The following is a 21,313-nucleotide window of genomic DNA, read 5'->3' on the forward strand; positions in this document are numbered from 1 at the left end:
TTATGGCTCTAATGTATCCAGCCAGCTGTTAGGCATTGATTACATGAATTTGATTCAATCCCCTTTCCTTTCAGAAGATGGGAACCTCCTCCAAAATACCAGTGCTCTACAGTGGTAGAGAGCACTTAAATGTATTACAAGCAGAGTTCCCTAATCTGTTTTATGGTTTATGATGAAAGAACATCAGGGGACAGGAGGTCTCTTCAGCTACTCCTGCGTTCACTGACAAGTCTTGGCACTGTTGATAGTGAATCCTAATTAAATGGACTCTTTGGGGATGTCAGAGAGGACCAATGATGACCAACATTTTCATCAGTGATACTGGGAATTCATAGGAATTGCTGTGGAGAGAAATTGAGGATGAGGCATAGACTGACAGGATGGTAAATAAAATGAATGCTGCTGATAGTCTTGTAGAGTGCTTCGGGTCTTTTCTGAACTTGGGCTGATGCCACTGCAGTGGGCTCTTAATGACCCAACTGCAGAGTTATGAATCTCAGTACTGAAAGCTCTGGCCTTTTGCATCAAGGCTGATGTTTGGAAAGAACTGGCCTGGAAAGTAATTTTGGGGGCACAAGTGGGCAGGTACTTTGACAAAGCTTCCCAGTGTCTTCTTGACCCCAATGGATGATGTGGGTGTAAAGAGAGCGAAGTAGTCACTGGGACAGTTTTCTGCCTCTGCACCCAGCAGCATCCAGGAAAATGGATCTCAGAAGAGTGGTTTTAGTGTTGAAAAAGTGAGCAAAGGATGGAGAGGGGAGCTACTGAAATGTTCTGGAAACTGAAGATGAAGCAAACTCCATCTGTTTAGCTTACTGAAAAGAGACTGAAAGGGGGCTATTGTAAATTATTTTCTCAAAGGGAAATTTTGACATAGTAAGAGATATGTATAATACAAATACAAATAGATGGCTGCAAAATAAGTCCACGTGGACTGAAATGAAATGTCTAGTGTGTGGGGGTTTCTTTTGTGATTGACTATTGGAAGTTATCCAGGGAAGTGATGGATTTTCTATTTCTTGGTGCCTTTTCAAACTATGGATTTTTGATGGTGTATGTTATCCTTGGTGGGGGGAATCATCAGTGGTGTGAAGTTGCAAGTAGAAGGAGCTGTGGTCTCCAGGAGGCTGGTGTAACCCCTTGGGCTGTAAGTACTGCAAATCCTAGCTAGCACATACACGCTCAATATTGCTTTTCAGGTTGAAGTGTACCTGAACAAATCCTGCTCAGCACCACGTTGGTGTCTGTGTCTGTTGACTTTCATTTGTACTCCAAAGCCTTTAATCCATCCTGTGCCTGTTCTTGTGCTGAACTCTGTCACACTACTCTTCTCTATTCCTGTGACTGGGGCTTTATGTGAAGGTGGAAGTTAGTGCAGCACATGCTAGCTCTCTGCTTAAACTGAACTGGTAGCTCTCATGAGCATGACAGTTCTGTGCAATCAGGGAAGCTCTTGGAAGCCACCTCAGTTAAAGGTCATTCTGTGCTACAAAACACTGTGAGCAGATCTGTGATGATGCTCAGAGCAGTGCATGCTGATGGGTTCGGCAGAGGGCTGGCCAAACTGGTGGAGGTTGTAGGAGGGTCCTCTGTAAGTTGCTAAAACAAATCCTGGAAAGAGCAGTGTGTCAGCCAAGACTTGGTGGATATCTACATACCTTATGCTGCAGGTGCATACAATTACTTAAAGCTTGTTTGGGTCCCATGCGCCATATATGCTGGAGCAGTGTTCTGGTCACATTGGGCAAACCTTTTGTTCGGATGCTAAAAATGATGGATATGGTAGAGAAAATTATAACAAAAGTATATATTGGCACACTGATCGCTTTTTTTATCCTGTGCCTTGTTAACCATTAATCCTGGGTACAAACCACTGCTGTGCCTATATTAATTCCAAAGTTGAATGCTGCCAGCGTGTTCCATCTCTACTGCCAGACTTCTGCCTTTGAGGGGTTTACTTGCATAGCAATTGCCACTATTGGTGAGTAGTTCATAAAGTTAGCTCAACGCTAAAAGTTTGTCTGGTCTCTTTTGAAGAAGAAAAAAAGAAATGTCATTGTGCTGTTAGAGAACTACTGGACTTAAAATAACTGTGCTCCCCTTCCAGCTCTGCTCCAAATAACCCTGTGTGCTGTGGCTGGTGTCGCATCTCTTACAAAGAGTTTGCTCTCAAACTGAGACTCCAGAGAGGCTGTCTGAGGATTGGTGCCACAGAGGGCAGTTGTTCTGGCTGCTGGGACTCTGTCACAGAGGGTGGGGAAAGAGGCAGGGGGAGAGGAGGAGGAGTGATGTCTTGAGCAAGGTGACATTGAGGAGCAGGAACAGCTTGGTGGAAGACAGGCATCTGCTCTCTTTGAGTGGCACCTGGGGAAGGAGGGGGAATAGCGAAAAATGCATTGTAACGATGCTGTGGAAACCCTGCACAGGGAAGAGCTGGGCCAGCATGAAGCTATTAATAAAACAGCAGTGTCTCTCTCTGTGCCAAGTACGCCAATGGGTGGAACCATGAAAATGACATTGGGTTGGTTTAGAAATGAGCAAGTGCTGGCATGCTGCAGCTGCCCAGGAGTGAGAGATGGAAATCAGGCAAGGCAATAGGATGTGATGGTTACTTCTATACATCTGCAGTTCAAAGGTGAACTACAAGAGGAGAAAGGTGTATTGTTTTGCTAGTGATAAACTCTGTTTTGAAAGTAATTTTTCTGACAAAACATGTGCTGTTAGATGGGAGTTTTGGTTTCTCACTGATGCCTTGGTGGGTGTCTCCAGTGCATTCGCAGCTTATGGAGCGTCGCTGAAAAGGCAGGCACTGTCCCTAATACCCATGGGACAGTGGGTCATGGATGGCAGCTGTGTCCCCTGTTCCTGCAGTGCTGTTTCTGTTTGACCTGATGGTTGATTGGCATGTCAACTGTGGACATTCCCCTAGTCTGTCCCTCCATTACCCAGTGGCATCTCTTCCTGCGAGGCTGCAGCTGGCTCCCTGCTTTACATTATGCCTGCCTTGGTGCATGTAGAGAGAATTTAGACAGGCTCCTACCCCCTGCGGGGGGGAGGTAGAAGTGCCAAGGAGGGGAGATTGAAGTGCCCAGGGGATGTGGTGACAGGAATGCCAGAACTAGGTGAAGCAGTGAGTGCTCAAACATCCTCGTGATGCGCTTGGGCAGACCCTGTGGCTGGGGGGAAAGGGAGGGTCCCTAAATGTGCTGCAAAACCTGATGCTGGGAAGGCAGCAATGTGCCAGCTGAGGCTCTGATGGAGGAAGAAGTGCTGGTTGCTATGGTTACTAAGGATATTAACCCTGTGGTGTCTGGATGGGCAAGGTTCAGTTAACTGTGCCACAGGCTGGATAACGGTTTGGGAGTGTGGAGCAGTGGTGCTCCACCCTAAGAAGCTATGAGTTGGTATTCAGGATCTCAAAAGCCTATGTGCCAACCAAGCCTGTAAGTGTGTTCTGGTCCTTTGTGTGTCAACAGCCGCCCTTGGGTGAGCGTGAGTTTTGGTAGTTGTCTTCTGCTGTGAAGGTGAGGTGAATGCCAGAATTTCTGAGGGCAGGTTGCAGGTTTAAGTGGCCAGAGTCTGTCAAGTTCAAGGGGTAATCTTTGTATAGAACATGGTGTGATGATTCTTCGGTTTCTCTTTTTAAGATGTTACACAAGCTTGGAAATCACCTTTGTCTGAATTTTCTAACTTAAAATGACTGCCAGGGTAGAGGACAGAAAAATGTCTGTCTTCTCAGGTTGCCGAGTGTCTGATCATGCTTGTGTGGCAAGTCCCTATTTTCAGTGTGTAGCTGAGCCATAGCTGTTTTAAGAAAGGCTTCTGCTTGGACATGTCCTTTCCTTTTTGGCTCACTTATTTTGTCCTGTGAATTCTGGGGACATAAAGCTCCATCGAGTATTGTCATCAGTTCTTAATTTCCTTGGGATATTGGGTGCCCTAGCAATAAACAAACGCAAGTAGAAAACCACAAATGGGAGAGAGTAGACTGGGGAAAGTGTTGATCTTGAAATCTCCCTTTTATAAAATGAAGCCCCTATTTAACAGGGTGCATTTAAAAGTGGAAGGGATTAACGCTTCAGAGGTACCAGAGAGCCACCCCCTGCCCTGCGCACAGGTATTCCTCCAGGCAGCAGCAGTGAGGGAAAGGATCAGCAAAGCTGCTCTGTGAGTGAGTCCCTCCTCTCCATCATGCTGTAAACAGGATCCTTGGAACAGTTGGAATTGTGATTTTATTTTTGGTCCCCTCTCTCCTCCAGCCCCTGTTGTTTCTTTGACCTGGTTTATAATACAACCCCAAGAAAGATTATGTTGGTGCTCAGTGAGAGTGCAGCCACCTTGGTCAGGATGGGAGAGTGGGAGCTGCTTAGTCTGTGCCACCAGAGAGAAAAAAGTATTGTTGAACTCTTAGCAGAGCTTATACTGGCTTTTTGTTTGTGTGTTTTTTGTTTGGTTTTGTTTTTTGGTTTGTGGGTTGTTTTTTGTGTTTTGTTTTTTTTTTTTTTTTTTTTTTGTGGCTGGCTGCAGGAGGTTTTGAAAGGAGAAGTGTATGTGTTATGCTTTTGTTGTTGGGGTTTTTCTCTTTGTTTGTGCCTGACTTTTCTGTAGAGGTGTGTTTGGTTTGGGTTTTTTTTGGTAGTAGGAAAAGTGTTTGCCTTAAAAAATAGCTGCCAGGTGAAGCCAAGACTTCCAGGTCTCTGAGGGGTGGAGTTCAGGGGTTATAATTGTCACTTGAAGCTAGGTGCTTCTCTTTTGTCACTCAAGTGAAAATAGCAAAAAAAGCAAACCTATAATCTTGCTGTTTGTATTTCTAGGGAAGGAGCACATACAGTTTGTTGGCTGTCCCAGTGACAGCAAAAAGGATTAATGGAAAAGCAGAATTGGGTTTATGTTTATCCCTAATCCAAATTTCATATTATGCAGTGAACCTGGCAGCTGTGAAGCTTGGATGCAAATACAGTAGCTGAAGAATACAACTGCATGAATTCAGAAATGAGAGAATTGGTGTTTAAGATTCTGCTTGAGTTTAGCTGTAGGAATAATACAGTCATGGCCACTTCTTCCAGCAGCTGCAGTTGCTGCATTTCAGAAAATGCTCAAAAGATGAAGGCAAAGGGATGCAGTTTTTCATTTTAGCTGAGGCAACTTTTGGTGCTTACAGTAGCAATGTTGCGAACAGCAAAAAGAAGATACCAGGCTTCAAAGGCTATGGGTGTATCCCAGAAATGGCTGAGTTGCCTCAAACTTAGCTGCAGTTTCCCCTTTGTTTGTCTTCTGGTATGCTAGTTGCTGTTGCAATGCTGTGTGGAAATCTCAGAGCAGCTCTTTCATCATTATTGCTGCAGGTTGATATTTCTGGATCCTGGATGCATATTTAAATTGAGATTTTTAACTCTTTCGTAGCAGTGGTTTGTATTGGAGCCAGGAAAGCAATTTAGTTAGAAGGGATTAGGGGGTGTGTTTGGAATGGATTTCACTCAAGGTACAGTGGATTATGTTTTGATTTTTTGTTTTTTTTTTTCTGATATTAACCCCCCCCCCAAAAAAAGAAAAAAAAAAAAAAAACAAACCACCAAAAAAAACCCCAACAAACCAAAACCCAAAAAACCCGCAACCAAAACAAACCCCTAAACCCCACAAACAAACATGAAGGAGAGAATATGTTGGAGAGCATTCAGGAAGATGTCTTATCTAAGGTAGCTGTGTTACCTTGGAAGTATTTTTGCTGCTGTGCTGGGAGGGGGGGCAGTCACCAGTTTCTTCATGTGCCTTGTTCTCTCCTGCCACCTGTTTGTTCCTCCTTTTTACTGCAATGTGAAACAGGCCTCTGAACGTGTAGAGATGACCCAGTTTGAAAATGCTGGCTGCCACTACTGTTGCTGCTGTTGGGAGTGACCTAGTGCTGGCTCTAGGAAGAAGCTTTTTTCCCTAACAGAAGTTTAGCGACAAGATGACGTGGATGTAATGAAGTGATGATAGCTGTGTTAAGAGTTACCCTGGCAGTGAGCCTTGATCTAAAATACATTTGGGAGCAGTCTTGGCCAGCCCGATAGGTGCTGCATGAGTTGTAGGACCAGTATAACGAGAACTAGCAAGCTGCAGCTACTTCACACTGCTTGGACCCAGTCCTGGGATGGGCTGGGTGCACTCCAGTCCTGCTGGTCTTGGTGGGAACAGCAGGCTTGGAGCATTTCGGAGGAGTAGGTTGTTTTTTCCCCCTGGTCTCTTACTGTAGCCATGAGGGAAAAATAAGAAGGATCAGGGAACTGGAAGCTGACTTGTAAAAATTTATTTTTCCTTGGAGCAAAGTTAGTCAGCAAATGCACCGAGTGCATGTTTAGAGTGATGTGATGGGAGCTGTGCCCAGGCAGGGAGGAGCTCTTGTGGGATTATGTCCTCCAGTGGGGAATGCTTGAGGAGGTCATGGCCGTAACAGCTTGCTGTGATGAGTTCATATGCTGCTGAGTGTAACCTTTACAGAGGTGCTAGTGCAGGAGGCAGAACAGCAAGGCTTTCTCAAGGACGTGTGACAGGGCTTCCCTTACCATAATGGGTTTGCTGTACCATTATTTGCTCTAACTAGGAACCACTCCCACTAGTTATTTTTCCTATGATCTTAATTTTGCACTCAGTGTTAAATTACCTTCCTGATCATGCTTCTTATGCAGATTTGTATTATGGTAGGGTAGTAGTGAATCTTCTAGCACTGCAACGATTAGTAGTGATACATAATAACTAATTAAGGATGGGGCTTCTAAATCCTCACTAAAAGCCATGACCACCTAGCACTGGTACTCCAAGATCTAGTTAGTGACACTGTTTTATCGTAGGCTTTTCTGCTCAGTCTTGGGCTCGGCCTTGAGGGCTGAGGGCCTGTATGTAATCCATGTTTCAGCATGTGCTGTGTGAATCTGTGATTTGATTATTTTTTTCTAAGTTGACTTATTTTGTGGTTTTTTTTGATACCTTAGTATCTGTCAGCATAGCACTAAAGCTTTGGTTTCGAGGCTGATACAAAGATTATGTCGTCCAATATCTGGCTGTGTAAGCTTGCTGTCTTTCTGCATGGATTTCTTGGAAGGGTCAAAAACATTTGTTTGTGCCTCTTTTACTTCCTGCAGGTCTGAAACCAAAACCAGGTGCAAGAACGGGTGTACTGAGTGTTAAGTGTTTCCCAAAGGCTGGCCTGCCTACAGCAGGGCAATCTGTGTGAGTTTGTGTGTTAGGTAGCTTTTGATCTCTGGTGGAGAAAGGGCTCTTCACCTAAACCTCTGTTCGTTGCCCAGCTGCTCATGTTGTGTGGGGTAAGGTACCAGGATTTTCACGAACCACTGCACCTTAACCTGTAGTAGGCACTTATTTATGTTGCCTTAGTTCATGGCCTGCCTTATTAAGTGATTAAGCAGCTGCTTATCAAGCAGAAGAACTGTTCTTGCGGGAAGCAGGAATGGGAACTTCCAGGAGAGGGATGGGGCAGACAGCTGTGGGGCAGAGCCACAATGGCTCTCGAGAAAAGCTGTTCTCTTTAGGTTGTGCACTCTGTGCATTGGAAGTTAGTCTCTGTTGTTCTGCTTCCTGCTGACCTGCTCACATTCTGCTGATCTGAAAGTCAAGAAAACTGAGTCTGTCAAAGCAAGTTTGAGGCCTAATTTTTTCATTCTTAGCAGCCAGGTGCAGTAGTGCAATGAGTGGAGTTGTGGAAAGGCCCATACCTTCTCAGAAGGGGCCAGCCCCGAACAGCTGAAAATAGTTTTTTGACTGTAAATATAGAAGGGACAAAAGCATCTCAGCAATACTTGAGAAAATACAACTGAAGGAATAGCTTCCCTCTAACTTCAAGATGCTTTTGCTTAGTTCCTATCATTCTTCATCTAATTTTGTTGAAAGCATATTTCATTCAACTTGTTCCTGAGTGCAGAGGCCACCTGAGACTATTTTACTTGTAGAGTTAGGTTTGGAAGTAAGGGGGCTGACTGCAAAAAAATAACTGAAATAGTAAATGGTGGTTTTGTGACCTGGCCACTTGCAGAATCGCAGGGTTCTCCTGTTCCAGCTGCCGAGCAGTTGGATGTGGGCAGTTACAGCTGGAGGCTCTCTCCCCTCAGAGTGGCTCTTGGCTTTCAGCACATCTGCTGAGGGCAGCTCCTCTGTGTGACTCGGACTTGTCTTCTTCTCACTGCCTGCTGGCTTGCCCCATGGTTCCTTTCTGCCCAAGTGATATCCTTCAAGGAGGTAGCTGGGGGACAAATTGATCGTTTCTTTTGCTTTTGTATCTGTTATAAAGGGGGTCAGCATGGCTTCTACTCTCTTGTCATAAGCTTTGTTATTGGTAACAATAATAATGAGCTGTAATTTAACCTGATGGCTATTCTGCTCCAACACACCCCTGTGTGTGCCCTCATGCTGCACAAAGACCCTGTGTTGTGGGGAAGTGGAGTTCCCTGTGCTGTTCGGGAAGCCTGGCTCTGCTACAATGCTTTTATTAGTTTGCAGTCCTACTAAATAGGGAATTTCACAGTTCTGGTTTTAAACAGGAGCTTTTAAAATCTTTTGGAGGGTGGAAAATGGACCCTGTGGAAGGCTTCACCCTCTTCAGAGGGTTTTGAGTCTGGATATTCCTTGCTGGGTTTTGAAGCTGGCTGACAGCAGGTTGCTTGACCAGGCTTCATGGTAGGCTGCACCAACTGTTTTGCAGACCAAGAAGTTCAGCATATATAGTATGATGTGGATAAAAGCTGAGAATGTTCCTAGGTAGAATACTGCAGCCTTCTATCAGACTGCTAGTGGTCTGAATTTGTGGTCTCCCATACTGACTCTGTCATTAGTGTGTGTCAGACTGTGTTTATTATTTATTTTTAATTAGTGAATTTGACTTCTGGAAAGGATGCATTGGATCAGGTGTTCCCAAGGAGTGCAAAAAATGACTTGTGTAAGAAAATCTGCATGGTGGAGGTTTCTTCTAATCCAAGATGCCGTCTCCTGCACTGAACAATCTGATCAAATAGTTTTTAAAAACATTATAACCCTTTTCACCACTGTATTGATAATGTTGCTACTTGCATTGTTTGGGCATGTTGCTTTCTGTAGTTGAAGTATATAATCCAAGGCTATAACCTCGCAGTAGAGTTAACTCAAGCCATGGTTTGACAGCAGAATAAATCTGGCTTTAGGGCTTCTCGGACTGAATTGAGAGCACTGTGCTGAATAATATAAAGAGCTGTTCTGCTATAAACCCACTTTGTTGTTCAGGCGTGTGCTCTTTGCATTTATCCTATCTATAACTTCCTGTCTCTGTCTTGGAAGGTCTTATGTGGGAGTGACTATTACCTCCCTGCCGGAAGCTAATGTGTGCTGGTTTTATGTTCTTATGTGGGCTCCAAACCCAGTATCAAGTGCTCTGGCTAATTACATTTAATACAGTCCAGTGCCTGTGTCCGATTTAGGATCGGGTTTGCACTGCTGAATAATAGACATTCTCAGATCCTGGATGGTCACAGATATTATTACATCACTGGGTGATCTGATGTGGCTCTGCCTGTGTTGTGCTAGGTCCCAGAGGTAGTGTTTGCTCTTTGCTGCTGTCCTGCCAGATGTCCCTCATCCTTGTCTGTGGCACGTATGGAGACATCTGAGCTCTTCATACCCAGGGCTCTGTAGACACTGAAACCTGTGCCGTCCCTCCATTAGTGGCATTCAGTGCTATGGTGGAGTAAATTTTTAGCTGGAGGTTAAATGTGCTGGATGTATAAGAAGCAGTCTTTCTTCCCAGAGGGTTCTCTGTGGATGTCCTTGCAAATGGCCGTCCACATGGCTTTTCTGAAGAGCAGCAGCAGAGAGCAAGAGCAAATCAGCCAGCTGGCTTTCCTTATGGTAATCCTCATCGGTATACCGCCCCACACATATACATGGTGTATTGAACATTTTCTTGATGTGATAGTGTCAGCTGAGGGTGCAACTTCAGAAATGAACATATGCTAGTAAACGTTAGTAAAAGCTTTAGAAGTAACATGTGCCTACTAGCAAAAGGCCTTTCCTGATAAACAGTTTAAAATAGTTCTGGCAAGCTAGAAAAACTGTGCTAGATTTGTCAGTACACCTGTGTCTGCAGTACAGTCTTCTTGCTGGTATAGCGAAATCTAAAGGCAGATGACTCAGGTCTTTTAATAGTGGAGTTTCAACTTTGGACTTGCCCTTAGATGCAGGCCATGCAAAAAGCAATATTTAAACTAATAATGAAAGGTGGGGTGAAGAAATGTGGTGTTTCTTTGCTAGTTGCATAGTGTGCCGGATCTGGTTGCTGTGGTGGGAGAAAGGAAGGTATGGGGCTTCTGAAGGGATAAATCTCCCAGCAATAGGGTACTCCATTTTATTCTTTGTTCTGTGCTCTCTGAGGGTGCAGTCTCCAGGTGTTACTCTGTGAGTAACTCTTCCCTCACCGGTTTACGTGGCCTTGCCTGTTCCTGCCTGCCTGTTCATCCCTGCCACTGTGCTGTGCCAGGGCAAGGAACGAGTTGCACTTTTGGCTGAGCTAGTCTCATCCCTCGCTGGAACTAGGAGGGCTCGTCTCTTCTCAAGCTTGTGTAACCTCCCAGCAAAGTGATTTTTATATTGTATACAACATGTAGAAAGTGTAAACGGTTATGTGAATAGCGTGCTGCTTTGGTGGTGGTCAGCTGTTCAGGGCCTTGAGCGGCTCCGGAGCTACTGCAAGAGAAGGGGGCAGCCAGTGGGGGCTGGCGATAGCAGGGACCACAGCTTGCTGCTTGGGTGGCTTCACTGCTGCTTGGGTGAGAGGGCCCATGCACGCAGCAGGAGAGAGGGTTGGTTGTTTTCAGGCAGGGCAGTTTCCCAGTTTGGTTCCCTGGGTGTCCAGGCAGATATTTGTGTTCCCAGGTGGGAAGAGGTGGCTGGAGGCTGGGGGTGCTTAAGCTAGCCCTGCTGCCAGAGGAGACTTCTGATGCAATGGCAGCCTGTGGTCCTTGGTATGAGTACAAGAGATGATATACAAGTAAAATATGAGCTACAGGGAGGTGAGCGGATGGGAAGTTGAGATACTGTGGAGTCCAGCGACTCAGGCAGGGTACCCTGCCCTACTGCAGGGTATTTTCTCTCGCTCCTATTCAAGTAAGCGTCTCCAGGTACGGCTGGTGTTCCTTTGCCTTGCAGTTGCATCTAGACTTTTACCTCACCTGCTGCAGGTGCAGTGGACTTGAGGCCTAAATCCTCTTATGTCCTCAGCTGCATGAAGTGATTTTTAAGTAGCCTTTGTGTCTGTATAACGCGTGCTCTCTGTTCCTAGAAGCAGTGTTAAAGGAGGCTTATGCCTGTCCAGGCGGGTGCAGCATAGGGCACAAACCATGGCAGTACTCTGGCTCTGCTCCTCTCCTGCCCGTGGTACACATCGCATCTTGCCAATAATAGCTTTTCCAAGGCAGAATACCCTTTAAATAGGCAGGGTTTATTTCCTTTGGAGTGATTCTGCCCAGAAGAAGTGGTCAAGCCACCTCAATTTGATCTCTGCCTGCTCTCCCCCCTACTGTTGGCAGCTGGTTTTAGCGAAGACTTGTCCAAACTCTTGCGCTGTGGGCAGTGTCCTCTCCTGTGCTGCGACCACGAGGTGGCAGGGTTGTTCCACCAGTGCTCTGAGGGTCGGGGGGACGGCAATGCAGCTGCTCCTTTTTATAGCCAAGGCAAAAACTGTGCTTAGTTGTTTGTCTACCGTCATAATTGTGTTTTTGAAATTTGGAAGAATTTCACATGTATGTGTCTAATCCATGCTCCTTATTTTCTTTATATAATATTGATTTGTTCAGGGTCTTGACTGTTTTCCGTCCTCGGGGAGGATGGAGAGGAGGGGGAGATGTACAGCAACATCCAGAATTCCTCACAGGTTCCAGCATTGATCAAACCCCATGAAGCACATTACTGAGGCTGTGAAGGCTGCTGCTTTTGTCCTCATTTCACCCTGTTCTGTCGGGGTATTGCATCACGTAATATGCAAAGTGTTCAGAGCTCCTGCAGTACCCCAGTAATAGGGGTGAACTGAGGTTGCAGCAACAGCTCTACCTCTGCATTCCTGTTGCTTTCTATAGGCTTTAGCACACTTGTTTCTGCTGCAAACCCTCCTTGGGGTCACTGAGTCCACTAAACAATGCGGTGCCTGTGGGGTCATTAAGGAGCAATTTGGGTAGTGGGTCATTAAGGAGAATTTTTTCCCCCTCGGACAGATCGTTTAATCTCATCAAATGGTGAGGAGGGGAGTAATTGTTTTCAGGCATTTCTCTTTTCAGTGTTCTCTTACTCCTCTGAAATTAATGCTCCTGTTTTACATCTCTCAATTCACTGTTCTAGGATGCGGGACTGAAAATCAGCAATGCAGTTGTTTGCTCATCTCTCCTTCCCTCTGTCAGCCAGGAGGGTCCCCTTTCTTTTGCCTTCAGTGAGGAATTCTTGCAGGAAGATAGTGAGCAGAATAAAAGGGTGTATGAGAGACACTGCTGGAAACAAGACCGCATAATTCAGGGGGTTGATGGCACCATTTTGTTCAGAAATTCTCCTCTTTAGATGGTGGGGGAAAGCATCTTTCCCTACTTCCTTTTCCGCTCCCTTCCATTTCCCCTGTATCTTCAGTTGTGTTAGTGCTACACCCGGTGTCCTTTCATCATATCATTGTAGACCTCACTTCTTCCATTAGGGAGAGGTGTTTTTTGGCAGCTGAATGCTCTGTGCTCATCTTTGTTGGTTGCAGTGTGTATGTGGGGCTCTGTCCCCTTTGCATCCCCATCTTTTGTGCTACTTCTGCCTTCCAGAGCGTGACTGGCTGTAGGAAGGGGCTCTCTGGGCCAGTGCTCATTCCATTTTGGCTGTGGGCTGGACAGGAGGGTCCTGCTCACCCCACACGGCTAAAATGTATGTAAGAGAAGTGTAGCCAAACAGGTAAAGAAATACAGATTTATGATTCTCTTTTTCTGTCCTTCCCCCCATCTGGTTTCTAGTAGCAACAAGAGCCTTCCTTCACAGGAGCAACATCTCCTGTGTCACACGACTGTCTCTATTCAAGTATCTTTGTCTTTTTGGCCTGGTCTGTGCCAAAATATCTTTGCAGCATAGAGAAATGAGTTGGATGGGAGGGAGGATGCTTTTTTGTCTGCCCTGTTTTAGGGAAAAGTTATGCTGGTAGGAGGAGTGTGAGGTGGCGTAGTTTATGCTGGGGGAAATGGGATGGGATTGCTTAGCTGCTCTTGCTTGTTCTCTTCTGGAAAGCAGCTAAGAGCTGTGCTGGCAAACTGTCTCTTTGGTGTAAGCCGGGGTCTGCCCCAGGCTCCTCTGGCTCTGAACTCTGATGTCTAAACAGATTGCTGGGTTACATGCTGAGCGTGACTGAATGCCACTGAAGTGCAGTGGAGCAGAATTTCACGTGCCCGCTGCCCTGGGCTTGCTAGAGGTGCATGGGGATGGTAAAAGTGGAAGATGCTTATTTATCTGGTACAGTAAGTGAAACGTTAAGCTTGTGGCAATTCTGGGCTGTGCTGGTATGGGAGACTAAAGGGATCCTGTGACTCAGCTGGTGCCGCTCTCTTTCTTGTTTACTTCATATGGAGCGGGGTGGTAAAGAGCAATCGGAAGAATTGCTCAAGGGACTGTCATGCCTCTCAAATGGTGCAAGCATCAGAGTGAGTGAGCCCACAATTAGCCAAGAAATGACAAGCAGAATGGGCTAGATTGTCAGTAACCAGGCAGGGAACAAGCCAAGAGTCGGGTATGATGTTGTACTCCTTGTCCTTACTTCATCCACAAACACTCTTTTAGTGTACAGAAGGAGCACTGCTGTGTGCTCATGGTTGGTTTACTGCCTTATTGCCTTTTTCTTTCTTTTCTTTTCCCTCACTGTAACAATGAGGTGTAACACAGAGGTGTTAGGTTCCACTGTGGCAAGAAAACCATTCTGCCTCTTTTCATGGTGTCTGATCACTCATAGTCTACTGTTTGGCTGTGTGGTGTATTGACTTGTTTCAAGAGAAATCCTGTTGATATTGATATGTGGGGACCTTGCTAATGTTCTTGCTCAGTTAGGAGAAAATGCTGTAATGATTTTTTTTTTTTTTTTTTGAGGAGTGGGGACCAAGGGGGAGGAAGTATATTTTCATTGCTTGTAACATCTGGTGTAAGAAAGGCAATATGCTGGAAAGGAGAACGACCTCATCTCTTCTCTGTATATATTAAAGGATAAGATGCTGACGTGAAATTGGGAACTGTAGATCTTTCCACAGCAAAAGCGAGCTAGTTAATGCAGCAGTACTTAGCATTCAAGAGCTTAATTCAGCCTTGGACTTCAGAGACTTCAACTCCTTTCCCTCCCCCTTAGACAAAATATATAACACTGCATGTGCAATACCTGTCCTAAGGAAGCCAAGACCATCTAGCTCAACTACAGGGAAATGCTGCACTTAAGATTTCCTGGCAGACTTTGATTGTGGTGTGGTTATAAACTCTGGAAGCACCTGAAGTCACTCTTCTTGCCCATGTCCTGTTGATGTTCCCTGCCTCTCCTGTTTGGCAAGTGGAGGGAAGGGATGCTGTGTGGGGAGGAGGCAGTTGCCTTCTCTGCTGTTGCGGCTTAACCCCAGCCAGTAACTTAAGCACCACGCAGCCACTCACTCACTCCCCCCTTCACCCAGAGGGATGGGGAGGAGAATCAGAAAGGAATATAAAACTCAAGGGTTGAGATAAGAACAATTTAATAATTGAAATAAAATAAACCCCAAACCAATAATAACAACTATAACGAAAAGCAGGTAGAAGGGGAGCAGAATGAAATCCAAAGGAAAGGGAGAAAAGAAAACAAGTGATGCACAGAACAATTGCTCACCAGCTGCTGACTGATGCCCAGCCAGTCCTCAAGCAGGGATCAGCAGGCCTTGGCCAACCCCCACCAGTTTCTATCCCAAACATGACATCCTGTGGTATGGAACACCTCTTTGTCTAGTTCTGGTCAGCTGTCCTCCTGGCTGTATCCCCTCCCAAATTCTTGTGCCTCTCCAGCCTTGTTGCTGGCAAGGCCTGAGAAACTGGAAAGTCCTTGACTTAGTATAAACACTACCTAGCAGCAACTAAAACCATCAGTGTGTTATCAACATTCTTCTTGCACCAAATCCAAACCACAGCCTTGTAGCAGCTACTAAGAAGAAAATTAACTCTATCCCAACTGCAACCAGATCGGTATCCACCCCTTATTCCATACCATTTACATCATGCTATGTTTTCCGATACATCAATCGCCACCTTTCCTGTCTTCTAACATAAATAAACAGATACCATTCCCTCTAATGTCTCTTATGGACTAAATGAACTGGGCATTGGGCTCCATCTGTTATAACAGTCTTTCAGGCCTGGGAAGATGGTGGTACAAGGTGTTGGACTGTTGTGTTTTGAATCCCGTTCTGATTCTGTTAACCTGTGCTGATCTGTTTTCACCAGAGTCATTCTGTATTGGTGTGGTAATTGAAAAGGAGTCTGGTTCAGATCTTCAGCTCTGAAGTGGTAGAGATGAGAGCTGCAAGTGGTGTATATATATATAAAAGGCATATAGAAGTGACAATATAGAATGTCATGTAACAATATCGCACAATTCAATTCATTGGCTGTTTTTGCCCAAAATCAGATCCCCTTGAGGCAGACTTTGAACTTTAATCCATCCTTACGCATTATCCGCTAAGTACTTCCAGGTTCTTGAGCAAAGGCAGTTCTGTGAATGGGTTTGCTTTTGCCTGAGGCAGGAATGACCTAGACTGTTTTCCTAAGCATATTTTTAAGGTGTGCTACAGGAACTTTATCGCCTTCTGCAGTACGTAAAAGCCTTGATTGGGCAGGGACAGCTTGGCTGGCAGATCCTCTGGTGTTGACTGAGCAAGTGGCCTTTGTGTATCCCAACACTTAAGTTCTGCCACCGATTGCTTTCAGTGTAGTCTTCTAACAGTCTGTTGCATCATTCCATTTTCCCAGAGCCTGGTGCATGATAGGGGGTATAATATACCTACTCAATGCTCTTTGGCCCAGGCGTCTATGAGGTTGTTTTGGAAATGAGTTCTGTTGTCTGATTCAATTCTTTCTTGGCATGCCATGTCACCACAAGACTTGTCTTTCAAGGCCCAGGACGGTGTTTTGGGCAGTGGCAAGGGGCATAGGATATGTTTCTAGCCATCCAGTAGTTGCTTCCACCATTGTAAGCACATAGTGCTTGCCTTGGTGAGTCTGTGGGAGTATAATATAGTTAATCTGCCAAACCTCCCCATATTTATATTTTAGTCATTGTCCTCCATACTAAAGAGACTATAACAGCTTGGCTTGCTTAATTGCAGTGCACGTTTCACATTGATGGATCACCTGTGCAATAGTGTCCATAGTTAAGTGTACCTGTTGATCCTGGGCCCATCTATATGTTGTATCTCTTCCTTGATGGCCTGAAGTGTCATGAGCCCACTGAGCTATAAATGATTCACCTTTATGTTGCCAGTCCAAATCTACCTGAGCCACTTCAATCTTGGCTGCTTAATCTGTCTGCTGGTTGTTTAGGTGTTCTTCAGTGGCCCAACTCTTGGGGGTGTGAGCATCTACATGATGTACTTTTACAACCAAGTTCTGCACTTGGGCAGTGGTATCTTGCCATAATGCGGCAGCCCAGATGGGTTTACCTCTGTATTGCCAATTGCTCTGCTTCTGCTGCTGCAGCCACCCCATGGGGCATTTGCCACCATCCATGAGTCAGTATAGAGGTAAAGTATCGGCCATGTTTCTCGTTCAGCAACATCTAAAGTCAGCTGGATAGTTTTCACCTCTGCAAACTGACTCGATTCACCTTCTGCTTCAACAGTTTCTGTGCCTTGTTGTAGAAGACTCCATACAGCCACCTTCCACCTCTGATGCTTTCGTACAAAAGGGCAGGAGCAATCACTAAACAAGGCATATTGCTTCTCATCTTCTGATAGTTCATCATACAATGGGGCTTCTTCAGCATGTCACCTCTTCGTCTGGTGACGTTCTGAAATCTTTACCTTCTTGCCAGTCCATAACCACTTCCAAGATTCCTGAATGAATGGGATTTTCTGTATGAGCTCGTTGTGTGATCAGTGCCACCCGTTTACTCTGTGAGCATCAGTTGCGTGATGTGCAGAGGAAACCCCTCCTTTCAAATATCCAGCACTGGCAACTGGGACGCCAGAAGGAGTTGTGCTTCAATACCGGTCACTTCTGAAGCAGCTTGAACCCCTTCATAGGCTGCCGATATTTCTCTTTCCGTTGGATTATAGTGGGCCTCCAATCTTCTATATCCCCAACTCCAAAAGCCCAGGGTCAACATTGAGTCTCCCCTGCTGCTTTCTGCCAGAGGGTCCGGGTAGGGCCATTCTCCCCAGCAGCGGTGTAGAGCAAGTTCTTTACATCTTGCCCAGTCCAAACTGGCCCAAGGCCTACTGCCTGAACTAGCTCCTGTTTGATTTGTTCAAAGGCTTGTTGTTGTTCAGGGCCACATTTAAAATCATTCTTCTTTTGGGTCATGTGATAGAGGGCTTATAATCATACTGTAGGTTGGAATGTGCATTCTCCAAAAAGCCACAACGCTTTGATCGCATCCACTGGGATTTCACAATGTCCGTCTCGCCATTATATTCCCAAAACCTGGATCTCCTGTGCAGTGATAGGACTTGACTTTGAAAGCTGGTTTTGCCATAAAGCAGAAGGATTTGGATTATTTTTCCCCTTTCTCAAATACTACTTGTGCTGTGTTGTCCCATGCGATGGTGTCATCAACGTATTGCAGGTGTTCTGGAGCTTCACCCTTTCCCAGTGCAGCATGGATCAGTCCATGGCAGATGGTAGGGCTACGTTCCCACCCCTGGGGCAGTTGATTTCAGGCGTATTGGATGCCCCTCCAAGTGAAAGCAAACTGTGACCTGTACTCTGCTGGTAAAGGGATTGAGAAAACCACATTTGCCGTATCAGTGGTGGCATACCACTTGGCTGCCTGTGATTTTAGTTCACATTGAAGTCCCAGCGTATCTGGTACGGCAGCACTCAGCAGTGGGGTGATTGCATTCAGACCACAATAGGTTACTGTTAGTCTCCAATCTGCGTTAGACTTGTGAACTGGCCATATAGAGCTATAAAAGGGTGAGTGGGTCCTGCTGATCACTCCTCGGCTCTCTAGTCAGTGAATCGGTTTCTGGATGGCAGTCAGGGAGTGCAGTATTGCCACCGGCGTACTGCAGTGGTAGCAGTCGGCACCTGCTGTTCTTCTACTTTCAGTAACCCCACCGCAGAAAGGTCTTCTGAAAGGCTGAGCAAAGTAGACAGCAGCTTAATGTACTCTTGTTTCAAGGCAGCTATACCGAAAGCCCACTGATAACCCTTTTGGATCCTTGAAATACCCTCTCCTAAGGTAGTCAGTGCCAAGGATACATGGAGCCTCTGGGCCAGTCAACTGGGATGTTTTTGCCACTTATTCCCAGTCAAACTTATTTTACCCTCCAATATGGTTAGCTGTTGAGAGATCCTCCTGTCATTCCAGTAACAGTAATGGGTTCTGCCCCTTCGTAGCTTGAAGGTATTAGAGTACACTGCGTTCCTGTATCTGCTAGAGTTTTACACTCCTGTGGGTCTGACGTGCCGGGCCATCGGACCCACACAGACCAATAAACCTGGTTAGCCCTCTCCTCCACCTGGCTGGAGACAGGGCCCCTCTAATCCTGGTCATAGGATTCTCTACCAGGGCAGCAAGCAGTGCAGAGGAACGAGAATTCTGGCTGTGTGTACCAGTTCTAAGTCTTTCAGGGTACTAGCGCTTTGGTGATCCTACAGACAAACAATGCTTCCAGCATCTTCCACTCCATTAGGTGAAGCAGGAGTCTCACCTTTTTTGCTTGGATTTTTTTTTGTTTGTTGTGTGTTTTTTTTTTTTTTTTTTTTTTTCCAAGGGTGGTATTATCATTATGGTGCATTTAATAATGACCAAGCACAAGGGCACAGACTTAGAACACCACCGCTGGTACTGATTTTGATCCAGCCCTCTCAAATGGGTGCTGTTAGATACTATGTAAGCTCAGTCACTCAGGGTTTTAATCCCATCTGTACAAAATATAGCTCCTTAGGGCATCCTCACATTATAAAGGTTAAAAGCTTGTGGGGGTCTAATAATATATGGAGGTGGGGCTTGGTCCAAGATGAAAATTGCTGAGGCATAAGGGCTGAAAAATTTGCCAAGATCTCTGCAGTGGTTGTGCAAACACTAGGAGTCTGGCAGCATTGGAAGGTGTGGATTGTGTCTGGGGATTTTTGTTCTTAACAAAAAAACTGCTTTGGGGGATTTTTTTTTTTAAAAAACAAAGCACAAAAGCAAAAAAAAACCCACAAAACCAACAAAAAGTAGCTGAGACAGTCATGTCTATAGTTTTGGTGAACAAGTCCTGAAATATTATATACTATGTTTCAGAAGTACTGGAACTGGATTGGCCATCATGCACCATTTAGGCTTGTTAAGGAAAATATGTAGTAGTTTGGTGACTGTTTTTCTTTTGTTTCCTTCCTTTCCCAAATTGTTGGAAACAGCAGTTATTAATGAGAGTTCTCTGTGGAGGATGCAATGATTGAAGTCAGAGCTGCAGGACTGGGTTTTAGACTGGGAAGGGAAGAAGAGATGAGATCACTGTATGAAATGCTCTTATGCCTTCTTTTTGTTTTTCAGTGGATGAATATATTGCCATTGCTAAAGAGAAGCATGGATACAATATGGAGCAGGTAACAACCCTTTGAATACTTCCTTTATTTTAAAACTTTTTTCAGCAGGTATTAAAACATGACTTAAAGTAGACTGCCTAGGGCTGCTTCTTCCCTTCAGCTGTGTTTTCTCCTCTCCTACTTCTCCTCAAACTGACTGTTAAGAGTAGCCTGTGCTCTGGGGATATGGAGTTCAGCCCTAGTTTTACATTGAGTCAAAAGAAGAAAAACGAAACCATTGTAATTTCGAACAGAATTTGGCCATGAGCATTATGCTTCCTATGGTGACTATCTCTTGAACATTTTCAGAACCCCTAAACAATGTCAAAAAGAGCGGTTTGTCTTTGGACAGCTGCCTGATTACATTGCAGTTTCCAGCTGACTGCTCCATCTCTGCTTCATGGATGTCTTGGCAGTTATTAATGAGCTATTGAACCATCATATGCTTTTCTGAGGCAAACGAATAACCATGGTTATTTACCTTCAAACTGAGCTGCAAATCATTTTGCATTTCATAGCTGAGCACCTCAAGATGTTGGTGCAGTAGCAGTGGATGACTTCACCAGCTGTCCTTGAAGCTAGACAGTGCCTTTAGCCTAGGGGTGGAAATCTTGGTCTGAGCAGACCTCTCCTTTCCTCTGCGTGGTCTAGGACTGTGAACTAATCTTCCATGTGTTAATTAACATCAATTTCAACACTCATCTAGGGAAATGAGTAGACCTCTGCCTAGGAAGCTTTTCTGAATTTTGCTGAATTATGCCCGGAAAGGGAGGGTGGGGAATCTCATGACTTACTGTATTGGCAAATTACGTACTGTCTCTACAAAGGGATTTTATGAAAACTTGAAAGTTCATGAAATTGTTCAGGCAAATGCCTGATTTGGATGGGCAAGGGTTTCTGTTTAAATAACTGCTGTCATCTTTGAGTCAGACTTTCAGTGGTTGATGCTCGTGCTCAAAAAGGCTTCTTGCAGAACAAGAACATTGAAAGTGAGATAGCCAGCAAAATTTCTAGCAAAACCAGGAATGATCAGACTTAATTATAGTTTCTAAGACCAGAAAACAGCAATAAAAGGAACACAAAAGAACAAAAGGGCTGTGGACTTAAATGAAAATAAGGATGGTAGCTTACTTCAGGTGAGATGAGTATATCCTAGTATTGAATATTCTGGGTAATATTTGCCAAAAGAGGTGGTTTCAGGTTAATGAAAATGGGCTTCATTATTTTGGTGGAGAAGCGTTTGGAGAGTGTAGACTGATCCAAAAGACTGATCAAAGTGGAGCTTGTCATTTAAAAAAAACACGACAATTATTGTGTTTCGATAAACTTAAATTTGACTAACAGAGACTTGCATTCATTTTAACATTGGAAATACAGACCTTCCACTCATTCCTTGAAGTCTTTCTCCTAATTTTTCTCTTCTCCTCTTGTGTGGAGAAGTAGAAGTTATGGGACTTGCCACACCTGGATGTGAAGTGGCTGAGCAACTTGCAAAAAAATGTCCCTCCTTCTAAAAATTTCCTTATTCTTTCCCTAGCACTCTTGC

At 45.0% G+C, this 21,313-nt stretch overlaps 1 protein-coding gene across 1 annotated transcript in view; it reads left to right on the forward strand.

Annotated features, from left to right (window-relative positions):
• Positions 1-21,313, forward strand: part of RCOR1 (REST corepressor 1) — a 90,092-nt gene that overhangs the window by 45,007 nt on the left and 23,772 nt on the right. The window contains exon 4 of the mRNA XM_080394616.1: positions 19,736-19,788. Coding sequence (XP_080250742.1) covers positions 19,736-19,788 — 53 coding nt within the window. The remainder of the gene's footprint in view (positions 1-19,735; positions 19,789-21,313) is intronic.

This window comes from Falco punctatus, assembly GCF_963210335.1.
Source record: "Falco punctatus genome assembly, chromosome: 7".
Taxonomy (NCBI): Eukaryota; Metazoa; Chordata; class Aves; order Falconiformes; family Falconidae; genus Falco; species Falco punctatus.